This window comes from Hemitrygon akajei, unplaced genomic scaffold (genome assembly GCF_048418815.1).
Source record: "Hemitrygon akajei unplaced genomic scaffold, sHemAka1.3 Scf000062, whole genome shotgun sequence".
Taxonomy (NCBI): Eukaryota; Metazoa; Chordata; class Chondrichthyes; order Myliobatiformes; family Dasyatidae; genus Hemitrygon; species Hemitrygon akajei.
In genome coordinates this window covers 3,145,241-3,165,602 of record NW_027331948.1, presented here as the reverse complement: position 1 = coordinate 3,165,602, position 20,362 = coordinate 3,145,241, and the positions used below count along the sequence as shown (strand labels likewise).

Genomic DNA, 20,362 nt, shown 5'->3' with positions numbered 1-20,362 from the left:
CTGGGAAAGCGTTTGAGTCTATTACAACAGATGATGTTTCGGGGTACTCGGAGACTAATGATAAAATAAGTCAAAGCCAGCACAGCTTCTGTACAGGGAAATCTTGCTGAAAAATCTGTTAGAGTTCTTGGAGGAAGTCATAATCAGGATGGACAAACAAGAGGCAGTGGATGTAATTTACTTGGATTTTCAGAAGGCATCTGATAATGTGTCACATATGAGACTGCTTAAAGGATAAAAATCAGAAGAAATGCTGGTGTGGATAGAGGAATGGTTGACAGCCAAGAGGTGGCAAGTCGGAAGAAAAGTTGCCTTTTCTGGATGGCTAACAGTGACTAGCGGTCTTTAGGGGTCTGTAATCGGTCAGCTACTTTTCCCATTGTTTGTCAGTGATTTGGATAATGGAACTGATGGCTTTGTGGCAAGGTTTGCGGATGATACAGAGATAGGTGGAGGTGTTGGTAGTGCTGGGGAAGCAATTCGATTTGCGCAGGACACAGACAAATTTGAAGAATGGGCAAAAAAGTGGAAGATGGAATACAATTTTGGGAAAAGTACGATAATGCATTTTGGCAAAAGGAACAATAGTGAACTATTATCTGATCAGGGAGAAGGTTCAAACTACAGAAGTACAGCGGGAAATATGAGTCCTCGGGCGAGACTCCCAGAAGGTTAATTCACAGGTTGAGCCTGTGGTAAAGAAGGCAAATGCAATGCTGGCATTTATTTAAGGTGAAGTAGAATCTATAAGCAAGAAGATAATGCTGGTATTTTATAAGACACTACTTAGGCTGCACTGAGAGAATTTGGGACCCATATCTCAGAAAATGCGTGTTGTTATTGGAGAGAGTCCAGAGGATGCTCAAGAAGATGATTCCGGGAATGAAGGGGTTAAGATATCAGGAGCGTTTGCCAGCCTTGGGCCTGTACTCCTGCACTGACCTATGTTTAATAAATGCGGGTGGTGGGGAGAGGGGTGTTAAATCTCACAGAAATTCACCGAATTTGGAAAGGTGTAGATAGTGTGGTTGAGGAGAGGACTTCTCGTATGGTGGGGGTAGCCATAACAGAAGGCACAGCCTCAAAACTCAGGAGCAACCTTTTCGAGTAGTTAAGGAGGGTTTTATTTAGTCAGAGAGTAGTGAATCTGTGGAATTCTCTGAAATAGACAGCGGCGGGAGCCAAACTGTGGGTACATTTAAGGCAGAAGCTAATAGTTTGCTGATCAGTCAGGGCATTACAGGACATGCCGAGGAGGAAGGTGCATGGGGTTGAGTGAGAACCGGGATCAGCCATGATAGAATGATGGAGCAGACTCGATGGGGCTGAATGGCCTAATTCTGCTCCAATGTCTTATGGTCTTATACTGCTAGTGTCTTACACAGTGAAGATTGACACAAAATACCTGTTACGTTTGGCCGCTATTTCTTTGCTCTATTACTAAATCACCAGCATCACCTTCCAGCGGTACAATATCAACTCTTGCCTCTCTTTCACTCTTTTTATATCTGAACAACTTTTGATACTTGATATTATGGTTCACTTACCTTAATTTTTCATCTTGTCTCTCCCGTGTGTGTTTTTTTTAAGTTGTCTCCTGTTGGTTATGTAAAAGCTTTAAAATCGTCGAACTTCCCACTATTTTCTTGCAGTATTATACGACCCCACTTTTTCTTTTATTTCTTTCAAATTCTGTGGATGCTGGAAATTCAAGCGACACATACACAAAATGCTGCAGGAACCTCGGAGGCCAGGCAGAATTTATGGGAAATGGTAAACAGTCGATGTTTCGCACCGAGACCCTTCATCAGGTCGGGGGGGGGGGGGGTGTGGGGAGATGAGACGTCAGAGGAAGCAGAGTGGGGGGAGAAAGGGGTGGAAGAAGTAGTAGGCGATGAAACTGGGAGAGGAGGATTAGTGAAGTAAAAAAAAACTTCTTAGGATATAATTTCCTTAACGATTCTCGAAAGTTCATTGCTAATGCCTCCATATCTCTTCAGCCACAACTTTCAGTTCTCTGGGGTGTACATCATCCAGTCCAGTGACCTATTTACCTTCAGACAATCTCTGTTTCCCAAGAACCTTCTCCCGAGAACTTTACAATTCTGACTACTGACAACTGTGACTTCCATATTCCTGCCAGTGTCTTCGATAGGAGTGATTTATAATACTTATTCGGTTCACCTGCCATCACTTTGTACCCCCACCCCATTACTACCTCTCCAGCATTATTTTTCAGAGGTCTGATATCCACTTCCGCCTTTCTTTTACACTATATGTACCTGAAGAAAAATGTGGAAACCTTTTTCTATATTACTGGCTAGCTCACCTATGTATTCCATCTTTTCCTTCTTTAATTATTTTAGTTGCATTCTGTTTGTTTTTAAAAGCTTCCCAATCCTCTAACTGCCAAGTAATTTTTGCTCTAAGCCCTCTGGTTGGGTTTTATGTTGTCTTTGACATCTGTTATGAGCCATGGTTTTCACACCTTACCTTTAGAATACCACTTCTTTTACCAAGATCCTTCTTTGGGACCGTTGATACCCACATATCTGGAGAATTAACAAGCAAAGACAATAGAAAGTAGTGCAAAATCGGGAAAACCTTTGCCAAAATTTAGTTCAAGGCTGAAACCTGTCAAACAGAGCTCAATAATTAACAAATACAACAAAGGCAATAAACACTTCCATCAATACCAACATTGACTTTTTTAATGAAAATATCGGTCCCATTTCATCAGTAAAATTTACAAAGATAAATAAGAAATGACAACATTAGAGAACTCTATTTACACTCAGACCCACATAAGATTAAACTACCTTGGACAAAAGGAGGAAGAGGAAAAACAAACGGAAAAAAAATCACACAACAGTCAGATAAAACTTCTGTAGCCTTCTGGTAAGCCTCAGGCTCGCTCAGCTCACTTTCTTCTAGGGGGAGCAGTCTTTGCCACTGCCAAGGTGTGTAATCGAGTGTGTGTGGATGCTGTGTGATGTACCCCACACTGCAAAATAACAGACAGTACACCATATGCAATTAAATAATTACACTTTATAAGTACTTCTTGGTGATGGGTTAGTAGAAATAAATGCAATAAAGGCACCAAGACAGTAACTCTATCAGTTCTGTGCACAAATAATTCGTTGCTCATGAATCAGGTATCTTTTCCTCCAGACGATGTCGTCCAAACTCCACCGACCCTCGAATGGGACCACCCTCGGATGTCGACCAAAATGCTCCACACAAGTCTGTCCTTGTCCCCTCTCCTCACTAAAGACCCTGGGCCTCGGACTGCCACTTGGGGTGGGTTCAGTCAGCCAGCTTACAGAATTTCTCGGGTCGTGTCTCCTCCCTCTGTCCCCTCTGTGCCTTCTGACCAAAGCCTGCGAAAAACAATAGCTTTCACACGCAAGAAAGAATTACATCTATTCAGTTGCTTAGGAATGGCAATCCAAAGTCAAGTAATCTATGGTTAAAACCCAAATATGCTGCTATAGAGAACCCTTTACATCAGCACTTAATATTACAAAGAAGCCATTTTATTAGCCATAGCAGTTAACATGAAAAAGAAACCCCTTACACTTCTAACTATATACTTTCATCAGAAATGAACAGGATTCAACGCTCCATGTGTGTATATGCAATCGCAATCAGAAATACAGACCAGAAAACTTAAATGAGAGTCTGACTCAGAAAAATAAATTATCAATATGGAAGAAAACATTAACCAGTGGAATGAGTTTGACCCTCCATGGGAGACATCTCAACGATCTGAGCAGATGAGGTGGTGACAAGGAAGCATCAAGCACCTGACTGAGATTTGGAGACCTCTTCCCAGAAACAGAGGGATTCCTTGCAGAAATACAGGACAAGGTGGTTAACAAAAAGAATTTAAAAAAATTAGAAATACATACAATACAAACAAACAGTAAGTGCAGAAAATGCCAAGAGAAACCAGACACAATCCAACACATTCCAGGATCCTGCAGCAGTTTAACTCAATCTGATTTCTTATGCAGGTACAATGAAGTTCTAAATATCATTCACCAAAACCTTGCTTTAAAATACAAACTCATGAATGACAATCATAACTTCATTAAGGCACCATAAATTCAAGCCTGATCCAGTTAGGGACAGAATCTCACAATTTATATAATCATCAATAAATTATTACAGATAGGATAATCTACAATAACCACCCGGATATAAAATTAAAGGATAAACAAGCAGGAACAACTCCCTCAATGGATATAACCATTCTGAATACATACATCTGCCTCGACCAATGGGGCATCTCACCACAGACATTGTTTGTGTCGTTAGTCTGACAACTGAATTATTTTCCCTGTCAATCAGCTTCCAAATGTTGCTACTCTGTTACTTGTTGCCACACCCCGCTGCTGAATCCCTTCTGCTCATCATACGTTCTTACCCCGACCATCATCCAGAGCCCCAAACTCAGCCCTGAGTGGACCCGCCTGTGGTTTCTCATCCAGCTCAATTGAACATCCAACTAATGGTTTCCTATTCTGCTTTCAGTCTCTAGAGGACAGTGGTGTTTTCTAACAACCCTTTAGAAGCAGGGAAAATGACCCATAATGTTGAAATGAACCCTGATTAAGGAGGTTAACTCCCAATGTCATTTTTCCTCAGCCCAGAGATTTGAGGAGCAAAGAACATCTCAGACAGAACTGCAGTCAGCTCGACCTCTTCAGTCTGCAGGAAATTCAAGGGAAACCTCTTCACCCACAGAGTGGTGACTGTTTGGAACCCATCACCACAGGGAGAGCAAGAGGGGAACAACAGGGGAGTATTTAAGAGGACTGTCATGGAACAGAATCACTGGCTGGGTCCAGCAGGCCTGAGTGCACTAGTTGTGCTATAAATTCACTAAGTACCAAAGACAGAGTTTAAAATAGAACTGATTTATTTGTCACAGATACAGAACCATAGAACACTACCTCACAGTACAGGCCCTTCAGCCCTGCGATGTTGTACCCACCCATATAATCCCCTAAAAAAAGTACTAAACCCACACTACCCGGTAACCCTCTATTTTTCTTTCATCCATGTGGCTGTCCAAGAGGCTCTGAAAAACCCCTAATATTTTATCCTCCACCAGCATCCCCGGCAAGTCATTCCTAGCACCCACAACCCTCTGTGTAAAAAAACTTACCCCTGATGTCTCCCCTAAGCTTCCCTCCCTTAACTTTGTACATATGCCCTCTGGTGTTTGCTATTCAGATCCTGGCTATCCACCGTATCTATGCCTCTTATAATCTTGTAGACCTCTATCAAGTCCCCTCTCATTCTTCTACGCTTCAAAGAGAAAAGTCCCAGCTCTGATAATCTCACCTCATAAAACTTGTTTTCCAATCCAGGCAACATCCTGGTAAATCTCCTCTGCACCCTCTGCATAGCTTCCACATTCTTCCTATAATAAGGTTACCAGAATTGATCACAACACTCTAAGTGTGGTCTCACCAGAGATTTGTAGAGTTGCAACATGACCTCTCTACTCTTGAACTCAATCCCGTTATTAATGAAGCCTAGCATCCCATAGGCCTTTGTAATCTCCATATCAACCTGTGCAGCGACCTTGAGGGATGTATGGATTTGAAACCCAAGGCCCCTTTTTCCATCCACACTCTTAAGTAACCGACCACTAACCCTGTACTCAGCCTTCTAGTTTGTCCTTCCAAAATGCATCATCTCACACTGATCCGGATTGAAGTCCATCTGCCACTTTTCTGCCCACCTCTATATCCTGCCTATATCCTCTTGTAACCTTCAACAACCTACAGCTCCATACACAACTCCTCCAATCTTAATGTCATCTGCAAACTTGCTCACCCATCCTTCCACCTCTTCATCCATGTCATTTATAAAAATCACAAAAGCAAGGGTCCCAGGACAGATAACTGCAGTACTCCACTAGTCACCAACCTCCAGGCAGAATACTTTCCTTTTACTACTACCCTCTACTTTCTCCCTTTAAGCCAATTTTTATTCAAACAAATAAGTTTCCATTGATCCCATGCCTCTTGACTTTCTGGATGAGTCTCTTGTGAGGCTCCTGTCAAATGCCTTACTAAAATCCATGTAGACCACAACTTCCATGCTACTCTCATCAATTTCTTTTGTTCCCCCTTCAAAAAACTCAATTAGGCTCATGGGGCAAGATCTTCCCTTCACAAAGCCATGTTGACTATCCTTGAGTAGACTGTACTTCTCCAAATACTCGTAGATCCTACCCTTAAGAATCCTTTCCAATAGTTTGCAGACCACCAACATAAGATTCACTGATCTATAGTTCCAGGATTCTCCCTATTACCTTTTTCAAACAAGGGTACTACATTTGCCATTCTCCAATCCTCCAGCACCTCCCCTGCAGCCAAAGAGGATTCAAAGAGCAAAGCTACTGCTCCAGCAATCTCTTCTCTCACTTCCCACAGCAACCTGGGGTATATCATGTCCGCAGCCCTGGGGATTTATCAATCTTGATGTTCTTAAGAAGATCCAACACTTCTTCTTCCTTAATGTCCACATTGTCCAGCACACAGGCTTGTTCTATTTCAACCTCAGCCTGACCAACATCATTTTCACTTGTGAATACTGAAGCAAAGTATTCACTTAGGACCTCCCCAACCTCCTCCGCCTCCAGGCACATGTTGACATCTTTATCCTTTATTGACCCCACCTTCATTCTTGTCATCTTTCTGTTCTTGATATATGGATAGAACACATTGGGGTTCTCCTTAATCCTACATGTCAAGGTCTTCTCATGCCCCCTTTGAGCTCTCCTAAGTCCTTTCTTACTCTCCTTCCTGGCTACCCTAAATTTCTCATGAGCCCCTCCTGCTTCCTGCTCCATATTTCTAACATATGCTTAAGGCACAAACTAACGGAGATGGGAGTAGACTCTCACATGGTGGATTGGATAGTGGACTACTTGACAGATAGACCTCAGTATGTGCAGTTGGGAGACTGTAGGTCTGACACGGTGGTCAGCAGCACAGGAGCACCGCAGGGGACCGTGCTCTCTCCGATGCTGTTCACCCTGTACACATCAGACTTCCAATACAACTCGGAGTCCTGCCATGTGCAGAAGTTCGCTGATGACACGGCCATAGTGGGGTGTGTCAGGAATGGTCAGGAGGAAGAGTATAGGAAACTGATACAGGACTTTGTGATATGGTGCAACTCATAATATCTGCGTCTCACTATCACCAAGACCAAGGAGATGGTGGAGGACTTTAGGAGATCTAGGCCTCATATGGAGCCAGTGATCATTAATGGAGAATGTGTGGAGCAGGTTAAGACCTACAAGTATCTGGGAGTACAGTTAGACGAGAAGCTAGACTGGACTGCCAACACAGATGCCTTGTGCAGGAAGGCACAGAGTCGACTGTACTTCCTAAGAAGGTTGGCGTCATTCAATGTTTGTAGTGAGATGCTGAAGATGTTCTATAGGTCAGTTGTGGAGAGCGCCCTCTTCTTTGTGGTGGCGTGTTGGGGAGGCAGCATTAAGAAGAGGGACGCCTCACGTCTTAATAAGCTGGTAAGGAAGGCGGGCTCTGTCGTGGGCAAAGTACTGGAGAGTATAACATCGGTAGCAGAGCGAAGGGCGCTGAGTAGGCTACGGTCAATTATGGAAAACCCTGAACATCTTCTACATAGCACCATCCAGAGACAGAGAAGCAGTTTCAGCGACAGGTTGCTATCGATGCAATGCTCCTCAGACAGGATGAAGAGATCAATACTCCCCAATGCCATTCGGCTTTACAATTCAACCGCCAGGAGTAAGATATGTTAAAGTGCCGGGGTTAGGACTCAATGTATTAAGTAAACTACTTAAGAACTTTTTAAAAGCTATTATTAATGCTTTTTGAGAGAGTGATTTAGATGCATATCATATTTTTACTGAGTTAAGTATTGTATGTAATTAGTTTTGCTATAACAAGTGTATGGGACATTGGAAAAAATGTTGAATTTCCCCATGGGGATGAATAAAGTATCTATCTATCTATCTATCTATCTTCCTCGATGTGTTGCCTCATGTGTTTCATCATCCACAGTTCCCCTTTCCTACCATTTTTTCTTACCTCAGTGGGACATACCTATCCTGACCCAGCACAAGTGTTCCCTAAACTTCCTTCACATTACTTCTGTGTTTTCACCTTTGAACATCTGTTTCCAATTTACTCTCGCTAGTTCCTGCTTCATCCCTTCATAGTTAGCCCTTCCCCAGTTAAGCACTTTCCCATTTTGTCTGTTTTCACCCTTTTCCATACCTATGCTAAAGCTAAGGGAGTTGCAGTCACTCTCATCAAAATATTTCCCCACCAAGAGGTCTGTCACCTGACCAGGTTCATTACCCAGAACTAGATCCAGTATAGCCTCTCCTCTCATCGGCCAGTCCACATACTGTGTCAGGAATCCTTCTTGATCACACCTGACAAATTCAGCCCCATCTATCCCCCTTGCATTCAGGAGGTGCCAGTCAATATGAGGGAAGTTGAAATCACCCATAACTACCACCCTGTCTTTCCTGTACCATTCTAAAATCTGCCTTCTTATCTGCTCCTCGCTGTCCCAAGGGCAATTTGGGAGCCTACAGACTGCTCCCAGCACACGTGATTGATCCTTTCCTATTTCTGACTTCCACCCAGACCGACACAGTGGATACTTCCTCTCCATTTCTATAGCCATGATACTATCCCTGACCCCTGATAGTAGCCATGATACCAGCAATGCTACTCACCTCCCCCTTTGCTACCTCCTATCCTATTCCTTTTAAAACACCTAAACCCCGGTACCTGCATCAGCCAAGTTTCAGCAACAGCCACAACGTCGTAGATCCACGTACTGATCCATGCTCTAAGTTCATTCCATTTATTCCTAATACTCCTAGCATTGAAATACACAAATTTCAACCCCTCTGTGGCTACATTTATGTTTTATCGCCTGCCTGTCCTTCCTCACCAACTCAGAACACACAGCATCATGCCCTTGTCCTTCTACTCTAAACTCTACACTCACATTCTGATCCCCCCCCCCCCCCCGCCAAACTAGTTTAAACCCTCCCCAACAGCTCTAACAAACTTGGCCGCCAGGTCCCTTTCCAGTTCATGTGCAGCCCGTCCTTTTTGTACAGGTCAGACCTTTCCCAGAAGAGATCCCAAAGTTCCAGAAATCTGAACTCCTGCCTAAAGCATCTACTCTTCAGTCACACATTCATCTGCCGTGACTTCCTGTTCCTACCCTCTCTGTCTCATGGCACAAGTAGCAATCCTGAGATTACCACCCCTGAGGTCCTGCTTTGTAACTTTTTTCCTAACTCCTAAATATGTCATTGGTCCCCACATGGACCACGACATCTGGCTGCTCACCCCCTTTCCTGAGAATGCTGAGAACTCGATCCAAGATATCGCAGACCCTGCCACCAAGGAGGCAACAGACCATCCGGGATTCTCAATCTTTCCCACAGGACCTCTTATCTGTCCCGCAAACTATCGAATCCCCGATCACTACTGCTCTCCACTTTTCACTCCTTCCTTTCTGAGCTGAGGGTCCAGTTGCGGTGCCAGAGACGCGACCACTACAACTTGTCCCTGGTAGGTCACTCCCAACTGTATCCAAAATGGTATACTTATTATTGATGGGTACGGCCACAGGGGTGCTCTGCTCTTTCTGTCTATCCTCCTTCCCTCTCCTGACAGTTAACCAGTTACCTGCCTCCTGACTTTTAGGGATGATTGCCTCCCTGAAACTCTGATCTGCTCCAGCTCCAGTTCCCTAACTCGGTTTGACAAGAGCCACAGCTGGATGCACTTCTCTCAGGTGTAGTCATCAGAGACAATTGTACTGTCCCTGACTTCCCACATTCTACAATCGGAGCACTGGACTGCCTTATCTACTGCCTCCATTACCAACTCCAAAGATAATGAAATTAATTAAAGAAACCTACCCGGCCTTACCTTACTGGGAGCAAACTCGTCCTCCCCCTCTGCTCGCCAAAACCTCTCGAGCCAAAGCCTCATAGCTCCACTCCTTCACTGGCCGCTCTCCACTCCAGTCCATATTAAACTCAAGTCCCATTAAAGGTGAATATGCAGCAGAAATTCCTCCCATGCACAGTGACCAGGGTGATAACTGGGTGTGGTGAGCAGCAGCAATAATTACAGAGTTCAGCACCGACAGTTACTCTCAAAATAGTGTTCAGCAACAGTGATGGATAAATATCCAGCGAACAGCTTATTGAAATCTTCTCCATGGTATTGTGTCACAAGTGTAACATGTTGCAAGGTTTCACTGCTCTTGTAATGGCCTCTCTGCAATGTTTCACTGCTGAGGTAATGATTTCTCTGCAGCAGCAATGTTAAGGTTATGACCAGAGATAACAGGGTTTTGGAGTTCGGGGCTATCTGATGAGAGAAATGTTGTTCTTTCTTGTCAGTCTGGAAGATAGGTTTCCGTGCTCTTTTGCCAGGGAGAGATGAGAAGACACGAATGGAGAGAATGGGCCCTTTTTCTTTTTTTTTAGTTTACTTCACTAACCATATAGTCAAAGTAAGAATTATAAAACTTAATCATTTAATCACATTTTGTGTACTGTTTGTAATTTCATGTTACTGATTTGTAAAATCAAGCAGCATCCACCCAAATGAGATTTCTTAAGTTTGGGCGGGCTGGGAGGCTATCACCCCCTATATTAAGCTGCTAGCTGAAGCAAGAGTTACACAGGGGTTCGATGACTGAGTGAATCCCTTCCACAATCACAGCAGGTGAACGGCCTCTCCCCACTGTGAACACAATGATGCACATTTGGTTGAATTGGCTGAGAGAATCTCTTCCCGCAGTCGGAGCACGTGAATGGCTGCTCCCCACAGTACCTCGCTGGTGTGCCATTAGGGTGGATGTCTGAGTAAATCACTTCCCGCAGTCTGATCAGTGAATGGCCTCACTCCAGTGTGAAATTTCTGATGTACCTTCAGTTGGGATGACTGAGTGAATCCCTTCCCGCAGTTTGAGCAGGTGAACGGCCGCTCCCCAGTGTGAACTCGTCTATGTACCTTCAGTTTGGATGACTGAGTGAATCCCTTCCCACAGTCTGGGCAGGTGAATGGCCTCTCCCCAGTGTGAATTCGCTGGTGTACCTTCAGTTCGGATGACTGAGTGTATCGCTTCCCACAGTTTGAGCATGTGAACGGCCTTTCTCCAGTGTGAACACGCTGATGTAGCTTCAGTTCGGATGAGCAAGTGAATCCCTTCCCACAGTCTGAGCAGGTGAATGGCCGCTCGCCAGTGTGAACTGACTGGTGTCTCAGTAGGTGAGATGATTTAGTGAAACCCTTCCCACAGTCCGAGCAGGTGAACGGCCTCTCTCCAGTGTGAACTCGCTGATGTACCTTCAGTTCAGATGACTGAGTGAATCCCTTCCCACAGTCTGAGCAGGTGAACGGCCGCTCCCCAGTGTGAACTCGCCTATGTATCTTCAATTTGGATGAGCAAGTGAATCCCTTCCCACAGTCTGAGCAGGTGAAAGGCCTCTCCCCAGTATGAACTCGCTGGTGTACCTTCAGTTCTGATGACTGAGTGAATCCCATCCCGCAGTTTGAGCAGGTGAACGGCCTTTCTCCAGTGTGAACTCGCTGATGAACTTTCAGTTCAGATGAGCAAGTGAATCCCTTCCCACAGTCTGAGCAGGTGAACGGCCTCTCCCCAGTGTGAACTCGCTGGTGTACTTTCAGTCTAGAAGAGCAAGTGAATCCCTTCCCACAGTCTGAGCAGGTGAATGGCCTCTCCCCAGTGTGAACTGACTGGTGTCTCAGTAGGTAAGATGATTTGGTGAATCCCTTCCCACAATCTGAGCAGACGAACGGCCTCTCTCCAGTGTGAACTCGCTGGTGCACTTTCAGTTTAGATGAGCAAGTGAATCCCTTCCCACAGTCTGAGCAGGTGAACGGCCGCTCACCAGTGTGAACTAACTGGTGTCTCAGTAGGTGAAATGATTTGATGAATCCCTTCCCACAGTCTGAGCAGATGAACGGCCTCTCTCCAGTGTGAACTCGCTGGTGCACTTTCAGTTTCGATGAGCAAGTGAATCCCTTCCCACAGTCTGAGCAGGTGAACGGCCTCTCTCCAGTGTGAATTCGCTGGTGCACCTTCAGTTTAGATGAGCAAATGAATCTCTTCCCACACACTGAGCAGGTGAATGGCCTCTCTCCAGTGTGAACTCGCTGATGTACCTTCAGTGTGGATGACTGAGTGAATCCCTTTCCACAGTCTGTGCAGTTGAATGGCCTCTCCCCAGTGTGAACTCGCTGGTGTACCTTCAGTTCAGATGACTGAGTAAATCCCATCCCACATTTTGAGCAGGTGAACGGCCTCTCTCCAGTGTGAACCCGCTGATGGACCTTCAGGTTAGATGAGCAGGTGAATCCCTTCCCACATTCTGAGCAGGTGAATGGCCGTTCCCCAATGAGAACTCGCTGGTGAGCCATTAGGCCAAGTAACCGAGTGAATCCTTCCCCACAAGTTCAGCAGATGAGCAGGCTCTGCCCAGTGTGAACTGACTGGTGTGTCCACAGGTGGGATGACCAACTGAATGCCTTCTCAGCCACAGAACAGATGAATGGCCTTGCCCAGCGTGAACTTTCTGATGTAAATTCAGTTGAAATGACAGAGTGAATCCCTCCCCACAGTCTGAGCAGGAAGGTTGATCCAGTGAATCCCTTCCTCCTCTTCTTAAGTATCTGGACAGAGACCGCAAAACTGGCATGCTAGGTTCAAACTTCCCATAGACAAATTCCTTGTCATTTTTAACCTGTAATCATATTTACAAAATCCATCAGTGGGTGTAGGACAACATTTCAGATGAGATCACTAGAGTTGTGAAGGTGTGATCTTGCATCACACTGTTAACAGTGAAGTTCAATCCAAATTGGAGAGAGAAATCATTTTTAACTCGGCACAGTGCTGGTATCTGGAACGACCAACAAATTCTCTGATGCTCTTCCTGTCTCTATAAGAATGGGGCATTTCTGTCATCTCCAATCTGTGACCTGGCTCAGTTTGACTCTCTCTATTTGTATTATTCCTTGTTCCCACTGAGCTGCCTGGGTGCCTGGCCCCACAATAACTGAAACACTCTCACACAAATAGCCGGTAGTGCATTTCACGCACCCACCACTCTCTCAGTAAAAAACTTGCCCTTGACATCCCTTCGGTATCTATTTCCAAGCACCTTAAAACTATGGTCCCTTGAGTTCGCCATTTCAGTGCTGGGAAGAAACCTCTGGCTATCCACATGATCAATGCCCCTCATCATATACATCTAAAAAAAAAGGCTCTAAACATAAATAAGGAAATTATACATTGCTTTGAGGATTTGTTTGAAGTCTACAAAATTATGGGCGTATAGATAGGGTAAATGCAAGCAGCTTTTTCCACTGAGGTTGGGTGGCATGACAACCAGAGGTCATGGGTAAATGGGGAAGGTGAAAATTTAAAGGGAACATGTGGAAAAGCTCTTCACTGAAATGGTTGTGAGAGTGTGGAATGAGATGCCAGCACAAGTGGTGAATATGAGCTCAATTTCACCATTTAAAAGACGTTTGGATGGGAGCCTGGATGGTAGGGGTATGGAGGGCAATGGTCCCGGTGCAGGCAGTTGCATTAGACAGATTATATATTTGTTCCGCATTGCAAGATGGGCTAAATCGCCTATTTCTGTACTGAATTTCTCCATGTTTCTATGACAGAGAATCTGGACAAACTTGTTTGGAAAGCTGTTTTGAAGGGAAAATTGGTAGGAGTGACAATGCAGCAGCAGTGGCTGGAGTTCTGGTAGCAATTCGGGAGATGAGTGATCGATACATCCCAAAGAAATGGAAGCATTGGAGAGGCCGGAGGACACAACCGTGGCTGAAATGAGAAGTCAAAGCAACATAAAGGCCAAAGAGAGGGCAAATAAAAGAGCAAAAACTATTGGGAAGCTTTTAGAAACCAACAGAAGTCGCCTAAATAGAAAGTCAGATGAACTGAGGGCTTGGAATTATGATATTGTAGTCATTAATGAGTCTTGGTAGCACCCAGCAGTCTGAGGCATTTAGAGGAACAAAATATCCGGGGCCTCAATATCTCTTGAAAACCCAGGTTCCCTGCACCAGATACCTTTCAACTTCTATTTTGGCAGGCACATACAAACTCCACACACTCAAAATTTCCACTTCTGAAGGCCTCCCACTTACAAGTACTCCTTTGCCAGGAAACAGCCTGTCCCAAACCACACTTGTCAGATTCTTTCTGTTACCATCAAAATTGTCCTTTCTCCAATTTAGAATCTCAACCTGTGCTCCAGACCTCTCTTTTTCCATAGTTACTTTGAATCTCATGGCAATATGATCACTAATTGCTGTCACCAGCCCTGGATCATTTCCTAACAGCTTATTGCACACTTCTATGTCGGGAAATCAACATACTGGCTAAGGGCACATTTGACAAACTCTACCCCATCGAGTCCTTTTACAGTGTGGGAGTCCCAGTCAATATATGGAAAGTTAAAATCACTTACTGAATCAACCTTTGTTTTTTGGCATGGTCTGCAATCTCTCTAGAAATTTGTTCATCTAAATCCCTCAGACTGTTGGGTGCAACCAAGTCCCAATAATGGCTACAATATAATAATTCCCTGTCCTGAGCTCATCCGGCTTTCCTACGATGCTTCTTGCATTGTGATATACACAGCTCAGCACATTCATCGCACCATGCTCAGCCACTTGATTGCTGACTCTGTCTGAGGTCTGAACAACATCTGACTGGTGTCAAGAAAACAAACTCTCCATCATTGTCACAAAAACAAAGCAGCTGATTGTGGATGACAGGAGGAATGGAGACAGGTTAACCCCTATTGACATCAATTGATCTGGGATTGAGAGGGTGAACAGCTTTAAGTTCCTCGGCATAAACATCACCAAGGATCTCACATTGTCTGTACATACCGACTGTGTTGTGAAAAGAGCACAACAGACCTCTTTCACCTCAGATGGTTGAAGAACTTTGGGATGGGGCCTCAAATCCTAAGAACTATCTACAGGAACAGAATTGAGAGCATCCTGACTGGCTGCATCACTGCCTGGTATGGGAACTGTACTTCTTTTAATCTCAGGACCCTGCAGAGAGTGGTGCAAACAGCCCAGTGCATCTGTAGATGTGAGCTTGCCACTATTCAGGAAATTTACAGAGACAGGTGTGTAAAAGGGGCCCAAAGGATACTGGGGACCCAATTCATCACAACCACAAACTGTTCCTGCTGCAACCATCCAGGAAATGGTACCACAGCAAAAGGATCTACAGGCTCTGGGACATCATCTTCAACCAGGCGATCAGACTGATTAATTCATGCTGATGCGATTGCATTTCTGTGTTATGTTGACTATCCTATGTACAAACTATTTATTATAAATTACTATAAATTATACATTCCACATTTAGAAGGAGATGTAAAGTATCATAAAGATTTCTACTCCTCATGTATATGAAGGATGTATGTGAGAAAGTCAATTCAATTCAATTCAATTCACCCACTCCACTATCTGTTCTGTCATTCTGGCTCCCATTCCCCCTACAACTTATTTTAACCACATCACCCTCCTCCCCTACACTAGCACTAGCAACCTTACCACTGGGATATTAGTCCCCTCTTGTTCTGTTCCTGTAACTAACAAATCCTATATCAACCCTTTGACTTTCCTCTGTCAAGTTATTCCCCTGCAACAGTTTCTAATGTGGTCCACCTGCTGTTGTGTGGGACAGCAACAAGAGTTTTCTGCAATGGCTATTTAACATAATTCGTCTTCCTAACTCTCACCCAGTTTCTTGTGTCCTGCAACTTGGGTGCAACTCACCTCTCTTCCCGTCATATCTGTCATCCCCTCCATCTCCTGGATGATCTGGAATTCATCCATTTCAAGTTCCTACTCCTTAAAGTGCAGGGCTACAAGCTGCAGCTGGATGCACACCTTGTAGGTGAGGGCATCAGGGACACTAGAGATCTCCCACCTTTTCACCAATGACCACACTAATTTTTAATGACCAGTGTGCACATAATTCTTGTACTGTGCATTTTCAACCCAGTGACAACATGTGCACAGTGAATTTTATATAGAGACGTATTCATTTTAACAACTAGCACATAACTGTCGACAAGAACTTTGATCTCCTCTTGGTATGATCAAGTTCATCTGCACTCTCACGAAACCTATGTAGCAGGCCTGTAACAGGTAATGAAGGATTTTCTCACCAGAGCTTCCGCACACTGTCCATATGTGGTTGTCTTGCTAAATAATGCTTTAAAAAGTCAAATTTCCAAATATCACTCCACTTCTTCCCGTTTGTAAAGTTTCCAGCAACCTTTGCATCACCACAATACGCACAAGTAGTACAAGTTTCTATATTGGACATAAGTATTTCTCCTGAAACCTCCTAAGGAATTCAGGATATATTAAAAAAAATCATTTTGAACCTATGTAACCTCTGGCTAAAAGAATAATTGGGACTGAATAGGATTTTTTCAACTGAAATAAACTCCCGACTTCTCTGGCTAGCTAATGCAGGCTCATTACCAGTTCTCTGCGGCTTTCAGAGAGACACACTGAGAGATGATAACATTATACATTGTACCCTCATTTGAGTAAAGGGAGGAGGACAGGAATGAACATCAGTCTGTAATTATGTCAGGGCCTTGCAAAGGTAATAACTGATAAGGACTGGAAAGTACATCCATCTGTAATTAAAACCTTGATTTAGCGAACTCTCTTATCTCAGCAAACATGAGGAAATCTGCAGATGCTGGAATTTCAAGCAACACACACAAAATGCTGGTGGAACGCAACAGGCCAGGCAGCATCTATAGGAAGAAGCAATGTTGATGTTTCCAGCCGAGACCCTTCGTCAGGACTAACTGAAAGAAAAGATAGTAACAGATTTGAAAGTAGTGGGGGGAGGGGGAAATGTGAAATGATGAGAGAAGACTGGACGGGGTGGGATTAAGTTAAGAGCTGGAAACGTGATTGGCGAAAGGGATACAGAGCTGGAGCAGGGAAAGGATCATGGGACAGGAGGCCTCGGGAGAACAAAAGCAGGAAGGGACATGGAGAACAGGCAGAGTGATGGGAAGAGAGAGGAAAAAAAGGGAGGGGGGAAATAAATAAATCAGGGATAAGGTGGAGAGGCATTAACAGAAGTTAGAGGTCAATGTTCATGCCATCAGGTTGGAGGCTACCCAGACGGTATATAAGGTGTTGTTCCTCCAACCTGACTGTGGCTTCATTTTTACAGTAGAGGCCATGGAAATGGGAATATCAGAATGGGAATGGGACAGGGAATTAAAATGTGTGGCCATTGGGAGATCCTGCTTTCTCTGGCTGACAAAGTGTAGGTATTCAGCGAAACTGTCTCCCAGTCTGCGTCGGGTCTCACCAATATATAAAAGGCCGCACCTGGAACACCAGAAGCAATATACCACTCCAGCCGACCCACAGGTGAAGTGTTGCCTCAGCTGGAAGGACTGCTTGTGACCCTGAATGGTGGTGAGGGAGGAAGTATAAGGGCAGGTACAGCACTTGTACCACTTACAAGGATAAGTTCCAGGAGAGAGATTGGTGGGAAGGGTTTGGGGGTGGGGGAACAAGTGGACAAGGGAGTCTCATTGGCAGTGATCCCTGTGGAAAGCAAAAAGAGGCAGAGGGAATGATGTGCTTGATAGTGGGATTCCGTTGGAGGTAGCGGAAGTTACGGAGAATTATACAGTGGGAATTTCCATTTTGTAGCATATGAAGTAAGTCGCCTTCCTAGCAGCTCTCTCTTTTAATATATTTTATATCCCACTAACAGATCCCTTTTAGCTTTGATAATTTATTACTTCTACTGAAGGATCTATTACTTCTATTGAAGGATTTACGACTGAATTACAATGGCCGAAAAAAATTGTTCTGGTATTGAACTGAGATGCGGCAAAACTTCTCCTGAAATGGAGCAAACGGAACAAACCAAGAAAACGGAGGAATCTGTTACATTAGCAGGAATATTTTCTTCAATACAAGACATGAAATCATAATTCAGATTGCTTAATATTAAAATTGATCATCTGGCCAGTTCAAATGAGAAGCTTGAAAAAGCTATTTCTACGATTCAAGAATCTGAAAAATTTGGACTCTCAGCTTCTAACACTTCAGCAGACTACAACACGAATTGAGAACGAGCATGATTTATTTAAGCAAACTATTAAAGAACAAGGAGTGGTGATATCTTCGATGGAAAAGAAAATCAATGAAGTTACCTCTGAACTATCCAAAACAAAGAAAAGAATGGTTGATTTAGATAGTAGAGGGCATCAAGGTAATTTGCAAATTCTGGGACTGCCTGAAAATACTGAAGCAGGTGATCTGTTAAAATTTTTCTCAGATATGTTGTACTCACTTTTTAATGTGATCCTCAAAGCTAGCCCCTTAATAGACATCCCCTTAATGGTGGATATGTTGTATGCTCTGCCCCAGAAGGCAGTGGAGGCTAAGTCTCTGGATGCATTCAAGTTAGAGTTAGATAGAGCTCCTATAGATAGAGGGGTCAAGGGATATGGGGAGACAGCAGGAATGGGGTACTGATTGTGCATGATCAGCCATGATCACAGTGAATGGGGGTGCTAGCTAGAAGGGCCGAATGGCCTACTCCTGCACCTACTCTCTATTGTCTATTGACAGAGCCCACAGATTTCCATTTTCTCGGCGTTCATCCAAATTACGTCCTCAACCAGTTGTACTTTCTTTGCATTATTATACGACTAAAGAAGCTATTCTTCAAGAAGCCAGAAAGAAGCAGAAATTAATCTTTAATTCAACACAGATTCATATAGTCGAAGTCTATCCTCCTGAAATCTTTGCTGAAAGAAGGAAATATCGAGAAGTTATGAGTGAAATGTATAGATTTATACCGATCCCTTCGCTTTCCAGCAAAGCTGCTAATTTTTCCTGAAAAATCTCAGTCACTGAGAATCTACTCTCCTCAGGAGGGATGGGAGTACATTAAAAATCTTAAAGTTAAGCCTACTGAATAAAATATTAAAGTCATTCCAATTATTCAATATGCAATTTTGAAGTATTTGCTGTATGTTGTTTATGGATCTTCTGAGTTAAGTACATTCTATACCTTTTCAGTCTTTGGTATGGGACATGGCTGATCTACTTTTTTTTACCTTATTAGTAATTAGTACATATGTAACTGTTTTGTAGGGTACCTTTATAGTATTGTACACTAATGGTTTCTGTAGGACCTGTTGTGTATTATTTTTTTAATTTATTTTATTTGTGTCAATACTTATAGCTTTAGGTCTGTTATATATATACTCATTTACTTTACTTTTTCGAAAGAAAGAATAATGTTTGTAATATTATTTGATCAAATTTATTCTCTTTTTTTGAATATGTGTTTAAGCTACTTTAGCTGATTCTAAGATGGCCGTTGTTGATTATGTTTTTATTACTATTAGACATAACATTATAGTAGTTGAATTCTGCTTGTGCCTTTTATTATGACTATTTCCTGTGGGATCCTTGCTTTATTTTAATATACAGAGCTGCAAGATGGAGAACAGGGTCAAGGGTTATTAGTTAGCAGGGGACCAACCTGTCGGTCTCTTAGTTCTTATCTTTTGGAAGGCGGGTGTGGGCGGGGTCTATTAGAGTAGGATTTTTTTCCTTAATTGGGCAGTTCTTTTGATGGATTTCTCTTTTGAAAATGCATCATTCCTTCTGGTTATACCCGCGCATTCTGGTTTAATCTGCACTTGTGTAACATTTCTTTTATATATTAAATTCAATTTTAAACATGGATGTTAATAAAATCAATATAATATCTTGGAATTGGAACGGTGTCAATCACCCCATTAAGCGTAAAAAGAATAAGAAATTAAAAACTCTTAATGCAGATATTATTTTTGCGCAAGAAAATCATATACGAAAACAGGATGAGGACAGCTTTTTCCGCTTTTGGAAAGCGCCTTTGTTCGACTCGCTATCTAATTGTAAAATAACAGGCGTTTCTATATTTCTTAGCCCCAAAATCCCTTTTGTACACCTCAATACTACTACTGATTTGATTGCAAGATATTTAATTGTTACTGGTTTATTATGCGAGCAAAAGGTAGCTCTGGTGCGTGTATATGCACCTAATGTACAAAGTGTAGATAATTCTGATTTTTTAAAGAAACTTTTTTCTGAGTTACCGAATCTCAATGAATATAAATAGATCATGGGTGGTGACTTTAATTGTTGTTTAAATCCAGCGACTGACAGGTCATCAA

The 20,362-nt window shown here is 43.3% G+C and overlaps 1 protein-coding gene across 8 annotated transcripts in view; it reads right to left on the bottom strand.

Moving 5' to 3' along the window:
- Positions 1-1,968: 1,968 nt before the first annotated feature.
- Positions 1,969-20,362, bottom strand: part of LOC140721833 (uncharacterized) — a 39,609-nt gene continuing 21,215 nt past the window's right edge. For 2 of the 8 annotated variants that reach the window (XM_073036642.1, XM_073036648.1), the window contains exons 3-4: positions 9,981-12,829; positions 2,690-3,852 (exon numbers count right to left, since the gene is read on the bottom strand). In XM_073036642.1, the coding sequence (XP_072892743.1) occupies positions 10,911-12,506 (1,596 nt within the window). In that variant the 5' untranslated portion in view covers positions 12,507-12,829 and the 3' untranslated portion in view covers positions 2,690-3,852; positions 9,981-10,910. Of the gene's footprint in view, positions 2,553-2,689; positions 3,853-9,970; positions 12,830-20,362 lie in introns of those variants that run through there. The other 6 variants (XM_073036645.1, XM_073036644.1, XM_073036643.1 and 3 more) reach the window with 6 other exon arrangements.